Below are 14,809 nucleotides of genomic sequence, written 5' to 3'. Positions count from 1 at the left end.
CTGTATATGAAGAGCTGTTTCTCCTCTGGGATGCACCGATTCATAGTTAGTCTAGACATTAGGCTTAACTTCTTAGTGTACTGGACATTAACTCAGCACATATGTGCAGCATTTCACACTCTTCCACAGCATTTGGCCAAGTTATTTCTTCCAGATAACGTGTCAGTCCTTTCAGTGCTCACTCTCCTTTTCAAAATTTTCACAAAAATCTCAAATGTTAGAATCTCACACAGATCTCTGAAAAGAAGTTTCACGAAAAAGCTGATCCTTGGCCTCAGTGTGGTATATCGGCAGGTTAGAAACAGCTTGCATCTGAGAAGTATTCAAGGAGCTCCTTTTTCCCCAACTCCGATAAAGCATTTACCCGACACAATAAAACCCGGTAACCCAGTAATTCCATACCTGTCCAAGTGAAAGGCTGCCACTTCTGCGTTGTGTCTGTCATAGCCAGCGTATGGTTCTCCTTCCACTACATAATCCCTGGCATATCTGTAATTGAAATAAGTCAAACAAAGTGATTCACGCAGGATTTCCATCAATTTCGCTGTTCAGAGTAACAAACGCAATAGCAGCGCTACATTAAATAGACTCTGGGTCACTTTGAAAATGATTGCCAGTAGGAGAGGGAAAAAATATTAATGAGATTAAATAGTGTACCAACTGTTGAAGTAGTAAATAAGGAGGAAAGGTCAGTAGTGTACTCAAGAGTTTGGGAAGCGCTGCCCATTCAGACTAATGGGTTTTAATTCAACCATATGCCAAGTCACATCTAAGAACAAAGAGCACAGACCCAGCTACAGAACAGAGGGCTATTTATACTGGAAAGCAGCAACTGCGCAAACGATTTTGGGGTTAGAATGGATCGTAGATTAACATGAAAATACAATCTGATATTGTGGAAGAAATGCCAAATGCAATCTTTAGTAGCTAGATGATCAGCAAACATGAACCCGAGGACAATACTGGATATAAAAAGACCCTTTATTCTGGTGGAGAAAAGACATAATGGACAGCAAGAAACAGAAAGCTGACACTCATTACAACAACCGTGGTATATTTTGGTGAAGTGTTGGGCTTTTTTTCCCCCCCTTTTTAAAAAAAAATAAAATGTTACATAAATAGTCAAGGCAAACACAAATTTCCAAGATTCATGACATTTGAATCAGGTGTAGATGCTGTTGAAGAAGCGTGCTTCAGATGAGCATGAAATACCACAATCAATACCAAGCAAACGCGTGACATGCAATAACATTTTCAAATAAAGGAAGGCCAAATTAGATTACCTATTTTCTTATTTTTATCTGTGTCTCAAACTGTGTCAACCGGATTATTTCCAACAGGCCTGCGGTTCAAGCAGTAGCACCAACAGTGTAAGAGAAGCCGCAGTACTCTACTCTGATGTTTTAACCCTGCTCAGAGAAGATGTGGGGCAAGATGACAGTCCATTTCATCAGTCTGAGCAAATGCTTTAGCTTCTGTGCACGGCAGCTCAAAATGGCATTAACCAGTGGCAGGACGGTATGGAGTTTTTGGGTAGAGCATCTGACAGACTCCTGCCAAACTGGAACTTTACACCAAACCAGCATCTTATTTCACATACACCACTGGCATGCGATGGTAGCAACTGTTAATCATCAGCGATTTCGGCTGGATTTTAAGTCACTTTGAAATGAGACAGCTAAACCTCAGAGCATGCCCTCCAAGGCAGGTCTTTTGTACATACTTAGAGCAGGCTTTGGAAAACACGGCCACATGCTGAAAGCTGCAGAGCTAAAACTTAGTGGTAAAAGAACCAAATTCTTGCTTCCATGCACAGTAGGCACCTAGTCCTTTCTAAAGCAAAGGCAACAAGAGAATTCGTTCTTCCCCAACCAGTAAGTTTTCTCAGAACGTTTTTTAGTAGTAACTTCGATATACCGTTCAGGTCAAAACCGAGTTCAATAGACTATCTTTCAATGCCAGAACAAGTCTCTACCTACAAGCCTAACTATTTAGCAGTCACAAACACAACACTGGTCTACCAGTATGGCTAGGGCCATACTGCCTAGCACTCCCATAAACTCCTAGCACTCCCATAAACACTCCCCGCTGCACACGTCCTTGATGGAGCATAGTCACTGTGTTCGCCTGCACAGACATTCTATTATGGGAATGTAATTTAATGCTTGGTGAAACGCTTTATGGCACTCAGTTATACAGAAAACACTATAGAAATGCCATGTCTTGTTCCTGCATTTACTGGACGCACCGACTGTCACACTGCTGAGACCACTGCCTGAAAGGTTCACACTGTTCAAACAGAGCCCAGCCCCACAGCAAAGCTCCAGCCAGACCAGTAATTGACCATACAGAAAAGGACTGTGAATTCAAGAAGTGGAGAGCAGATTATTTTTCCTCATTCTCTGATCATTTATTAACATGACAGGAAAAGTTCATGCTTGCTCAACCCAATATCCTTCGGAGAGAGATGTACTCATCCTGTGATGACACCACTTACATCTGTACTCCAGTAAAACACACCTGCCTTACTTCTTTCCCATCTTTCTTTCTTCTACTTTTCCCTGAAGGCAAACAGTTCAAAAAACTTGCAGGCATGCACAAGATTCTTCATAAATGTTCAATCATACCAGATTTCCCGGTGGATCACTGTAAGCAGAGGCAGTATCACTACTCACCTGTCCTTACATTGCTCCTTCAGTATTCACTACCGCCAGAGAGAAAAATCAGGGGCTTTCACTCACCTACCAAGCCATCTTTACAGCCTTTATGCAGCTACACCAGACACCCAGGTCTACGTTTACAACCATTGTCAACTTTCACTCCTTCCCTGTTCTCCAACTGCATCCCCTCGTGGCAGTTTGACACGACCCTTTCTCAGAAAGGGTACCGAGACTTGCCTCCACACTGCCAGAACCTGCACTTCCACAGTGCTTCCGCAGTGCTTCCAAACATCAGGTTGCACCAACACTCCCTCAGGACTAAACACGGTGATTATTCTTTTAACCTAAAGGCAGGCAGTTCCACACATCAAAGCTATACAGCCTGAGCGGCAGCTGGCACAGCAACCTAATGTTACTAGAGCACCAGCAAGGCTCTATCCTGTCCGCCTCACAAATAACAGAACAGACTTTCTATTTGCATGTAAATTTGTAGCTTAAATATTAATGCAACAACACGGAGATAAAAAAGAAAAGTATACACAAAACAGTTATTGATCCAGTCACCGAAAGCAGTATTTACCTCTTGGGTTTGAAGACAACCTTCTGTCCTCCTTCAAGTATTAGCAAAGCTTTCAGTTGGGTCCCTTTGTATCCCACATCAGCTTTTATTATTTTCTTTGTTGTCATGGCATGCATAACAGCCCCCAACTCGGGGGTCTCCTCGGGATACACCTCCCGGGGCACCACCCACTGGGCTGCAATCTCCCAAGGGGACTGCAGCGTATGGTCGAGCCGGGGGTCCAGTTCCACGTGGAGGCTCGCCATCATACGGTGAAAGGCGCGCTGGTCCTCCCGGTTGGCAGCTGAGGTGTCCAAGTTGTCAATGAGGAAAACTTTTGTGAAAATGAAGATGACAAGGAGGATGGCCAACAGCACAACTCGCTGCTTTAGCTTCATGGTGACCTTCAACCCTTCTCCCCTGACCCTTTCTTCCAAGCGTTACAGGAAGTCTATGGGAGATCAGGGTGAGGAAGGGGACGTTAGTTAATGGATTTCATTCATAACTTGCATTGTGAAAGAGGTATGACCACTGAAGCATCTTCTGGCACCCCTAAAAATAAACAAAACACAAACTTACAAAACTGCATTCCTGCAGATCCCACCAAACTCAAAGTCCAGTTTATGCTTGGAACATAAGTCTGCATTTACGTACACTTGTATCCTAAAGCCCAAACATTTCTGCTAAAGCACATGGGGTTTGCTGTCTTCCTGTAGCCTTTCAGTGATCTGCACAAAAGGGGAAATCGTCTGACAGCATCTCTATACAGCTGGAATCACAACAGCTGCAACTACCCCAGGCAAGACTTTTGCAGAGAATTGTAGTACGAGCTGATGGCTCCAACTTCACAAACACTTTTCCATTAGTAAGAGAACCCACGAAACTCTGTTTTTTCCTAAAGATCTGTCCCTCAAGAGAAAGCTCCCAGGTAGATTCTCTGGCATCCAACAACCAGCGACAACAGCTGCAGCCTAGTTTCCTGAAGGTATAAGACAGAAGGAAAGAACATGCTTAATGTGTTTATTGTCTTTCATTTGTCGCCACTAGAATTTACTCAGCTTTTTTTCCCATTTAAAAAAGGAAAAAAAAAAAAGAGGGGGATGAGAACATCTTTGCTTCCTTGCAGTTAACCACATATCTTCTGCAGTCAACTGTAAAACCAATAACCACAAAACCCATACAAAATATCTGCAATCTCAACACCAAATTAACAACAACAAAAACCCCCAAAACCCAGAATACTAATAGTGCCTCTTCTCAGAAACCTCACCTCTACCACAGTGCCATGGTTTCGCCCCAGCCAGCAGCTAATCCCCACGCAGCCGCTCGCTCGCTCCCCCCTGGCGGGATGGGGAGAGGATGGGAAGGGTAAAAGCAAGAGAACTCGTGGGTTGAGATAAAGGCAGCGTGACGGGTACAGAGAAAGTCACATGCACAAGCAAAGCAAACCCAGGAGCTCATTCACAACTGCCCATGGCAGGCAGGTGTTCGGCCATCCCCAGGGGAGCAGGGCTCCAGCACGTGGAACGGCGACTTGGGAAGACCAATGCCATAAGGCTGAATGTCCCCCCCTTCCTTCTTCTTCCCCCAACTTGAAATACAGAGCATGACACCATATGGTATGGAATATCCCTCCGGCAGTCGGGGTCACCTGTCCCAGCTGTGTCCCCTCAGCTTCTTGTGCCCCTGCTCGCTGGCAGAGCATGGGAAACTTGAACAGTCCTTGATTTAAAGTAAGCACTACTTAACAACAACTAAAACATCAGTGTGTTATCAACATCATTCTCATACCAAATCCAAAACACAGCATCGTACCAGCTACTGAGAAGAAAGTTAACTCTGTCCCAGCCAAAATCAGGACACAGAGTTAAAAGCCACATCTGTGTTTCTGCCTTTCTGTACAGGTGGCAAGACGTGTCTCACCCCTCAAGCCTTGGCTGGTACAGGTTCAGCAACGTGCTCGCAGCCCGGAGAGCCACCCGTGCCCTGGGCTGCGTCCCCTGCAGCGTGGCCGGCAGGGCGAGGGGGGGGATTCTCCCCCTCTGCTCCGCTCCGGTGAGACCCCCCTGCAGTGCTGTCTTCAGCTCTGGGGCCACCAACGCGAGAAGGGCACGGACCTGTCGGAGCGCGTCTGGGGGAGGCCACGAAGATGCTCGGGGGGCTGGAGCCCCCCTGCTATGGAGACGGGCTGGGAGAGCTGGGGTTGCTCGGCCCGGGGAAGGGAAGGCTCCGGGGAGACCTTCCAGCAGCACCAGTGCCTGGTGGGGCCGGCGGGGCAGCTGGGGACGGGCTTTTACACGGGCACGGAGTGATGGGACACGGGGCATGGTTTTAAGCTGAAGGAGGGTAGAGGTAGAACAGTTATTATACTGTGAGGGTGGGGGGACACTGGCAGAGGTTGCCCAGAGCAGCTGTGGGTGCCCCATCCCTGGCAGTGCTCAAGGCCAGGCTGGACGGGGCTTGGATCAGCCTGGTCTGGTGGGAGGTGTCCCTGCCCAGGGCAGGGGGGTGGAACTAGGGGATCGGGGAGCTCCCTTCCAACCCAAACCATTCTGTGAGTCTATGCTGTAAGGACCACATTAAGACACAAACAATTGTATTTCAGTTATGAGGACAGAAATTATCTTTGCAGTATTAGCTGAACGTAGTCAAAACCCAAATGGAAACTGATACTAAGGCAGATCCGAGGAACACTCAGAGGCAACAGATTTCTCTCTGCACAAGTGACGTTAATCATGAAACCCACAAAAGGCATCCTGAGCTGTGGCAGGACCAATATAGAAAAGCCTTCTCATGCAATTTAATATTGAGCGTATAAACCGGTCATTATTAATCATGACACCGGAAAAACAAGCTGCTAAGCTAATTTACCAGCAGCACCCAAAGGACAGCCAGACTATGCCTGACTAGCCAAACGCAGACCACGGCCACCTTCAGCGTCTGTGTGGATGCGGTGCCTGCAGAGGTCACGGCTGGTATGATGGATACAAGGAGCACATTGTTGAGGTCCATCTCCACCAAAGACTAAGGCTGCAGCAAACAGCAGATGACAGTAAGGCACATCCTTTGAGCAAGTCGTGAGTGCAGAACCAGGTTTGGTGCAGTATAAGAGTACTAGTACAGTAGGACACGCAAGCCCATTTACATTAAGCGTACAGCAGACCCACCCTACCTCCCGGCTCCATGGCTCTTCCCACCTTCCCGTGCATCGGGGCAGCATTCATACAACCCAGCTGCAAGGTAGCTCAACGATCCAGGCTGCCAACCCACCCAAACATTAACCACTTTCTCCAATTTGTGTGTGAACCACCTATTAGTAGCAGTTCTTTGAGCCAACAGCACAGGTTTCATCTGACCACAAAACACCACTACCCGTGCAAGCCAGAGCCAAGGGAGGGTGGCACAGCAGCTCCGACAGTGGGAGATGACCCATCATGTACCCACCTACAGAGGGGCACCTTAACTTACTCAGGTCAGCACTGCCACCCAAAGAACGGCCCTGCCCTCCACGTACTTCTTACCCTCATGGAATGAACTCCATGAAAGACCTGATCAGTGCTAAAGCTTGACTGTTTTTCTTAATTTATTTCTTCCCTCAGCCCTCCTCCCCCCAATCTGGTGTCCAACACAGTTTCAAAAGCATCTGAGGGCACGCAACCAGGCCAAGAACAAGTGTTTCTCCTGGCAGCAGCACGAGTGTTTATACATGTAGGTAAAACCATGGCCCAGGCCAGCCCAAGAAATAAGAAGCAGCTGAACCACTTGGGAACAGCCACAAAGAGCCCAACCAACAGGGATGAGGAAATCTGGTAACAAACTGCCACATCTTCCTGTTTTCAAAACCACTCTTTTCAGCATAGCGACAGAGCCAAGCGCCACTCAACTCGCAGGTGACAACACTGTGACGACGCAGAAGCGTGCCTTTTAGCCCAGCTTAGCAGCTGAACTGTTTCACTGTCATTGTCCCGCCTCAGGTGACAGCTCAGTTCAGCTTGGCCCTTCCCAAGCTATGCATTTTGCCTCTTAAATACCTCCTATAAAACCTGTTCACCGAAGCAGTAAATAAAGTGAAAGTCTCCTAATGACAAGGAGTTAAAACTGAAATGCAAACCATTAATAGCAGCTACTTAACAACAATATAGAAATCTCCACGAAGGGTAGAGGGTAGGACAAAAGCAGGCTACCAAGTCCCAGAGATGCTTCAAAGTGGTATTATGGTCCCCTGTTAACTGCGTAATACTGATTTTAATCTACTGGAAAGTAAGTGCTTGTGCTAACAGCAAAAGAACAAATGACGTGTTTATATGGAAATTAAAACATATCATCGTTCATCTCAGTTCTGTTTAGGCAGCCTCCGTTTCTCCAAACAGCAGGTCAATCTGCCTATCACACACGGCAAGCGTGAGAATGAGAAGCACAGACAACCAAGATGCACCCCACCTGAAAGCCCTTGTCCTTGCAAATACAGACTCGCCCAGCAGGAGAGCCCTAAATAATAATATTATTCTTAAATTTAAGGAAGTGAGCAAAGGAGATCAGGCTGTAACTTCATAATTTCACTTCCTTAAAACTAGTAATTCTAAATCACTTTGAACATTGCTGTTATAAAGATCTGCTTTCATTCATTTTTAAAATCCATTAAGAGTTTGTAAGAAGTTACACAGAAGAACACAGTTCATTTCAGAACGGTTACTCCTCATTATGAGATAGGTATATAGGAGATACGTATACGTGTACACACATGTTTTAAGAAAGCCTCACAGCCCAGTGTTAGCCAGCTAAAGCACAGGACAGAAATGTTCTGTATCTCTGGAGCTCAGGCTGGGCACTCACTTTCCTAGACTGTTTTTCAAGAACACGGAGTCTGTCTAGAGGTGTTCTTCCTAGGGGTGTGGGGTGGAGAATATAACCAGAGCCACTGCTGAAATTAAAGGTCATTTACTTAGTTTATCTTTTGCGACAGCTTTGAAACTAATTTTGGCTGAAAACCTCCAATGATACAGATAGAATTTGCCAAAAAAATTAAATATTTGCTATTAAGACATTTCAGCGATTCCCTTAACTGAACAACCTATCCTCACCAAACATTTCTCAAGTCACACAATTCCTCCCGACATCCCAACTAACCCCCTACCCCGATTTTGCTCTCTCTAGCTTTCAGCAGGTGACTCGGCTCTGACTTTTTACTGACATCTGCTGAAATGAGTCATGAGCTGCTCTCCTCCAACAAACAACAAACCACCCCTGAGGTTGCCATGCCATCGATTTCACAGGCTACCTGCGGAGCCCGCACATCACGCCTTCGGCGCCAGCATTACGCTCACTGCTGTGCAAGCCACCAAAAATGAAGCCCCTCGTGAAGAAGTTTACTGTGGGAAGAACTTAAGCTTTATCGTTTTCAAATGAAGATGGCAAGAGTGACAGTGTTGAGGTGTAAGAAAATATTTACAGTTATGGAAGAAAGTAATTTGAAGAAAAAGACAAGTCTTTGGAAAAGTCTCAGATTGGAAAAGAGGATTGTGAAAGCTCAGGAAGCATGAAGCTGATCCTGGAACGAGGACAGAGATGGGAAAGGTGGCCACAGAAACAAATGAAATAATAATAAACCCCCAAAATTTTAAAAAACTGAAAACCAGGGTGAGCTGTGAATAGGACTCTGTGGAACAAAGGGCAAAAGGGTCTAGGACAACAACAAAAATAAACCCGGGGAAAATCTCAGAAGGAGACCCAAAAAGGAAACAGTTCCAGAAACTGGCAGGGGTGAGAGGATAGGGCAAGGGTCTTCACACTTGACCAAAAGAAGAAAAGGGACAGAGTAGCCGCTTACTTCTACATGAGTCATGGGAACATGGGATGTGCAAAATGACAGCAGACGCTCTTGGAACCAGAAGGCATCAGAGAAGGAAAAACCCTGACAAAGTTTTCAGAAGTACATTTTAAGTGTCTGACCAGAGCTAACACGACAGAATGACAGAGTAATCCCCGTGTACCTGCAGTCCCAGAACAACACACATTCCCTCCTGCTGCTCGATGGCAGCTGCTGATCTCTTACCAAGGTCAGGTAACTCCAAGCGTTTTGTTTGGCTGGGTTTTTCAGGTTTTATTTTATTCGTTTGGGTTTTTTTTTTTTTTTTCCTTTTTCCCCAGCTTCTGCTTAGCATTATCTCCAGCTACCATTACTAAATGGAAGGCATAGTCCAAAGAGTTTCGCTGCTCTACCACCCAAACTCCATCTCCATGTTACACAAGTACAGAAAACCTAAATTCCCTCTGTACCATTTTCTGATACTCCTGATCAACCAGGAAAAGAAAATAGTCAAGAAATAAACAACCACACCAGCTTTTTAATAGTGGAGTCAACTGGCCGGTTTGCATAAGAAATGCTTCCTGTTTTTCACTACCTCTTCGGGATATTTCCTGATCAATTTTGCCTCTCATTACCACCAGGTCTGTATTCTCAGCAAGTAAAAAGTCTTCCAAGTCAATATCCAAATAACAGCATCTTTTATATAGCACAGTGGGGTCACTGTGCACACAAACGTCCGAACTAAAGCATGCCTACTGGCATTATATACCAACATCATACCACTTTATGCCCAGATCAAAAAACAGCATGAAACTCGCCTGTTACAAACAACAGTAAAATCACAGCTCCTGTAAGCAGCCTGCAAAGTTAGCAGAGGACCACACCCCAGAAAACCATTTTTATTGGAGTCACAAGATCAAGGCTATGCCACGAACCATGAAGCTCGAAAACTACTATCTCAAAAACACTTGTGTACAATTTGCAAGGATTTTGCCATGCTCCAAGTAACAAATAAGGTATGAGGGCAGGCAAAGGTTTGGTTTGTCAGCACAAGTACACAAAAAATCATCGCTCAGACAGATGCCAATGTGAAATAAATATGATTAAGTATGCTCTAATTCCTGTTTAAACGCACGTTTTCTCTTTCCAAATACACTGTGCCTTTTGGGATCTCCTATCAAAAGGTCTTTAAAAGTCCTCCAGTAAATCCTGGAAAATGCCTTGCAGAAACAGTGTATACAGTAGTGCCATTTTCCTCTTCCCAAAGTGTACTTCAGTCTCACCAGATCAATCTTTCTCCCTATCCTCCCCTCTCTGGCCAACTCGTCGGTAGCTCATGCTTTCCCTCTCTGTGTAAGCCTCGCTATTTGAGTTTTCACAGGCAGGCTCCTACAGACCTTTGTTTAGATTTTTCAGACTCATTCTGTCACTTCCACTCTCCGTATGCTGCCTGGTTTGTGTACGAGTTCAGTAATCCAGTGCATGAGGCTTCACACGTATTTCCTTGTCTGCTATTCCTCCATCTCTCTTTCTGTTAAAACCCCTGCTATCTATAGGCAAAATCTTTGCGACACTCTCTGCTCAAACTTTCTGCACACACAACTGCATCCCCGGTTGAGACCCAGACTATAGATAAATATAAAAGCTCACAAGCATTTTAACCACTGCATTATCTATACTTGCAACTGCAAACGTCAGTGACTGCCTGATATATTCTCCCACGTCTCCAGAGAGAAATGAAAGAATTTCGTCCATCTGTCTGTCCGCCTTGCCCCGTTATATTCCTTAGTAACTTTAGAATCCGTTACCGACATTTCTGCCAGATTCAGCAGAGGAATACTTGCACGGCCTTAACAACCACCACCGCCAGATGGAGGGCAGAAGCCTCAGGAAGCCAAGGACAACTGGATATATATCCTCAGCCCTTCCCCGCGGCCGGCTGGCCACTCGGCAAACAGGAACACCTGACTCAGCCGGCTGCACAAATACAGATGGGGCACATCAGGACACAGGCAGCACCTGGGCGCAGGCCTGGGGGAAGAGAAGCTACAGGGGGGACGGAGGGCGGTAGAAGACAGACAAGAGTTACTACAGTAGGAGGTGGCAAAACAAGTCCTCAGGAAACCAGGTTTCATTTTCTCCTCACAGAAAAACTTTCTTTCAAGCACAGTTTCCTATGGAAACAAAGTTTATATAATCACACTTTTCACTAGTAAGCTTCTGGATCCATCCGAGGGAACAGTAGATGTTTTGAAGACAGGGTTTCTGAGTTTATTGGAAATTGGCAGCTGGGGAGCGCTGTGGGAAAGGCTGCAGCATTAGCTCAACAGTTGTCTGTTCGCCTTGGCCATCTGGGCAACCAGCGTGCGCACAGCTGGTACGAGGAGGGAGCTGGAAACGCTGCACGGGAAGGAAGGAACGGAAAGTACTGTGAAGTGGAACGGTATGAGACGCGGGCAGGAGCCAGGGGTACCGAAGCTGGAGGGAACCTGGTCAAAAACAACCAAAACCATGCTAGTTGAGCTATGAGAACAACTGCCCCTTGTTCCTATCCCAGTTAACGAAGCTCCACCAGACCATCCCAGGCAGATAAGCCACAACAACAAAGCGAGCTGGAAATGTTTTAGGGGGCCTTGTTCAACTTGGAAGCGAAGCCAAAGCAGTAAAAAAAAATCAGTAGTTTTCCTTCTGAACCTGACATTTCTATGTTAGTTCAGCTCAGCCATAAAAAGGGCACCAAATATTTAAGCAGGGCCCATATAGCTACCTGACATTTAGCAGCGACGAGCCTGTCTCTGCCGCAAAATAGTGCCAATCAGCCTCCCCCGCTCCCAAGAAATGAGGCTGTGGACCACAAGGCAAAGGACGAAAAATCTGGGGGAATCAGAATTGAGCTGCCAACTTTGTTACTGTGTGAGGCAACAAAACCCGCCTCGCCCTCCCGAGATGCTGTACTGCCAACGGAGAAAGATGTAGGTCAGGCTTAAGGACATAAGGAGTACAGGGAGTAATTTTCGAATTAAAGTAAGACCAGGGTATTAACTTGCTGTTGCGTGGTAAGTACCAAGTGGAATCTATTCATACGGTATTTGCTGCAAGACTAGAATGTACGTGTTGCAGTTTTCCCTGCTTGCTCAGCCCCTAAAGCCTGTACGTGTATGGTGGGGCCCGGGCCGCTGCTCGCAGACAGCAAAGCAGCCGCACTGCTTACGGGCAGCTGCATCGAGAAGGGTTTAAAGACAGATGGCAACTAAAAACGATTAAACCCACGGTAAACCCGCGGCTTTTGACGATGGCGGCGGCACTCCCGCCGCACGGCGAACACCCCATGGCTCCCGGGCGGGCAGTGCCCTGAGCCGCGCTGCCGGCGGGGCCGGGGGGGGGCAGCCCGGCCTGCGGGGGGGCCTGGCTGGCAGAGGGGCACCGCGCACCCCGGCTACGGGCACCCCGGCTGGCAGGGGGGCTGCGGGCACCGCGGCTGGCAGAGCGGCACCGGGCACCCCGGCTGCAACACGGGGCCGGAGAAAGGAGACGGGAGAGCGCCGGTAACCGGCCAGGTCTGCCCCAGCCAGGCCCAAAGCGCCCGCCCGGGCGGGGCACCGGGCCTCCCGCACACCGACACGGCGGCGGGACCCGCAGCGCGGCCGCCCCGTTCCCGCCCGGCGCAGCACAGGACCGCCCCCCCCGCCCCGGCAGGCCCGGGCCCGAGCCCGGCGGAGCCGCTGCGCACCTGCGCGGCGCGCCCCGGCCAACGGCCGTAACGGTTCTAACGGCTCCTCCCCCCCCGCGCCGCGGGGCTCCTCAGCCGGTACCCGGCAGCCAGCCCCCGCCGCGGGACCCCCGCCGCCCCCCCAGAAGCGGGCCCGATGCCCCGCCGGCGGGCTGGCCCCGGCACCCCCCGCTCCCGGGCCGCTGCCCCGGGCAGGGCGAGGCGGCAGGGGCGTGCCCGCCCCTCAGGTGCCGCCGCCCCGCCGAGCCACGCAGGCAGGCGCGGGAGCGGCCTCCCCCCGGCCCCGCGGGCCCCCCCGCGCTTCCCCGCGGCCGCCGCCGCCGCCCCCCGCGCCGCACCGCACTCACCGCGCCCGGCGGCCCCGCTCCATGCCCCCGGCCGGCGCCGCCGCCGGCCCCCGCCAGCTCCCCAACATGGTGCCGCCCGGCCGCCGGCCCCCGCCCCGCCGCCAATGGGCGCCCGCCCCGCGCCGCCGGCCGCCCGCCAGCCGGCCAATGAGCCGCCCGCCTGCCGCTCGCCGACGGGCCGCGGCGCGCCCTGCCATAGGCCGGCTGCCAGCGCCCCCGGCCGGCCGCCTCCAATAGGAGCGGCGGAGAGAGCGGCGCCGCCGGGCGGCCAATGGGGGCGGAGCGCGGGTTAACCCCGTCCTGCCCGGCGGGGCCCGCGGAGCGCTGGCGCGGCGGGGGCGGCTTTGGGGTGAAATCACGGGAAAGCGGCTCTTCCGAGGGGGCAGTAAAACTCCTCAGGCCTGACTGCGCGCCGCAGCGCAACGCCTGCTGTCGCGACACGCAGCACCCCCGAGGAAGGCGGGTATCCCAGCACCGCCGTTACCTGCGCTGTACGCCGCGGCGATGCTGCGCAGCCCCCGCTACTCCGGGTATTAGCACCACATTACAGCCCTAAACAATACATGTCCCCCCCCCCTGCACGAGCAGACTTTGGGCACCTATGCGCAGGCGATTGCAAACAACATTAAATTTCATTTCCCCCCCGCTGTTCACAGGGCGGTAGCAGCCGCTGTGATCCGGCAGCCGTTACTCGGAGCGTGGCAGCTGGTGCGACACCAAGCTGCCCCGGCGGGAGGCACCATGGAAGGGCACGGAAACGTCCCCGGAACAATATTACGGCAGGGAGGGCGGCGGAGCGGGGGGAGACAAGGCCCCGCTGTTCTGGCCACACGCACCCCCGGGCACACCGGCACGGCACGCGCTCCCGCCCTGCAGCCTGCCCGTCCCGTTCCTCCAGGGTTCCTCACTGCCCAGAACATTTTCTCCATCGTTTCCACTTCCCGTGCTGATCCTGCGCGGTTTTTTCTCCCTTTTGCCGACCCGGTTTCCACCTCCTCCGGGTCTCAGTCCGTCAAACGATGGAAGGTCGCTTCCCTCCCTTTCTTCAGACCTCCTGAGGGCACCTCCTGTAGTTCTTCACCAACCCAGCACCCTCCATCCACCTCCTCCCCGCCTGCACCTTGCATTCTATCACCCAAAGCCAAGACATCACATGTTTTTCTTTCATTTAGGTGGGGAAAAGGGAGAAGTCCTATCAGCTGGGAAGATGGTCTCCTACACAAACCACTCCCAGACCCTTGGATGAGAGGTGCCAAGGAAGCAGGCCTGAAAGCCGAGCCAGGAACAGGGAGCACCAGCTCTCACCTAGGGAACAGGGGGAAGGAGCACACTGCCACTGCCAGGACACGGTGGCATCGGCCATCAGGAAAGTTGCATCCTGATCCATCTGGCTTCCACCACCTCCTTCCAAGCCAAAGAAAGTTTCTTTCTCTGGTGCTGGAAAGCAATCCCTTGTGGAGAGACAGGCAGAATGGGGTGGGGAATGTTTCATCTTGCATGTGGATCTAACATGTCCTGCGCAGAGCATCCCCAGCGTGTTTGGTACCACGCATCCCAACACCACTATCTTCATTACCATGGCCTTGCCCTGACTTTACAAACAGTTGAATGCAATATCTTTGGTTACTTCAATACTGCAACAAATACTGCCGTTGCAGACTGGCCTGTCTGAAATGGAAAATAAATAAATTTCTTTCCAGGAATTTT

General features: G+C 50.1%; 1 protein-coding gene across 2 annotated transcripts in view; it reads right to left on the bottom strand.

Moving 5' to 3' along the window:
• The window catches only part of FAM20B (FAM20B glycosaminoglycan xylosylkinase), a 29,098-nt gene extending 15,900 nt beyond the window's left edge, over positions 1–13,198 (bottom strand). The window contains exons 1-3 of one of the 2 annotated variants that reach the window (XM_055815505.1): positions 13,103–13,198; positions 3,241–3,771; positions 403–489 (exon numbers count right to left, since the gene is read on the bottom strand). In XM_055815505.1, the coding sequence (XP_055671480.1) occupies positions 403–489; positions 3,241–3,617 (464 nt within the window). In that variant the 5' untranslated portion in view covers positions 3,618–3,771; positions 13,103–13,198. Of the gene's footprint in view, positions 1–402; positions 490–3,240; positions 3,772–3,873; positions 4,148–13,102 lie in introns of those variants that run through there. The other variant, XM_005231630.4, reaches the window with a different exon arrangement.
• Positions 13,199–14,809: the final 1,611 nt, after the last annotated feature.

This window comes from Falco peregrinus, chromosome 10 (genome assembly GCF_023634155.1).
Source record: "Falco peregrinus isolate bFalPer1 chromosome 10, bFalPer1.pri, whole genome shotgun sequence".
Taxonomy (NCBI): Eukaryota; Metazoa; Chordata; class Aves; order Falconiformes; family Falconidae; genus Falco; species Falco peregrinus.
This window is presented reverse-complemented; position numbering and strand designations above follow the sequence as displayed.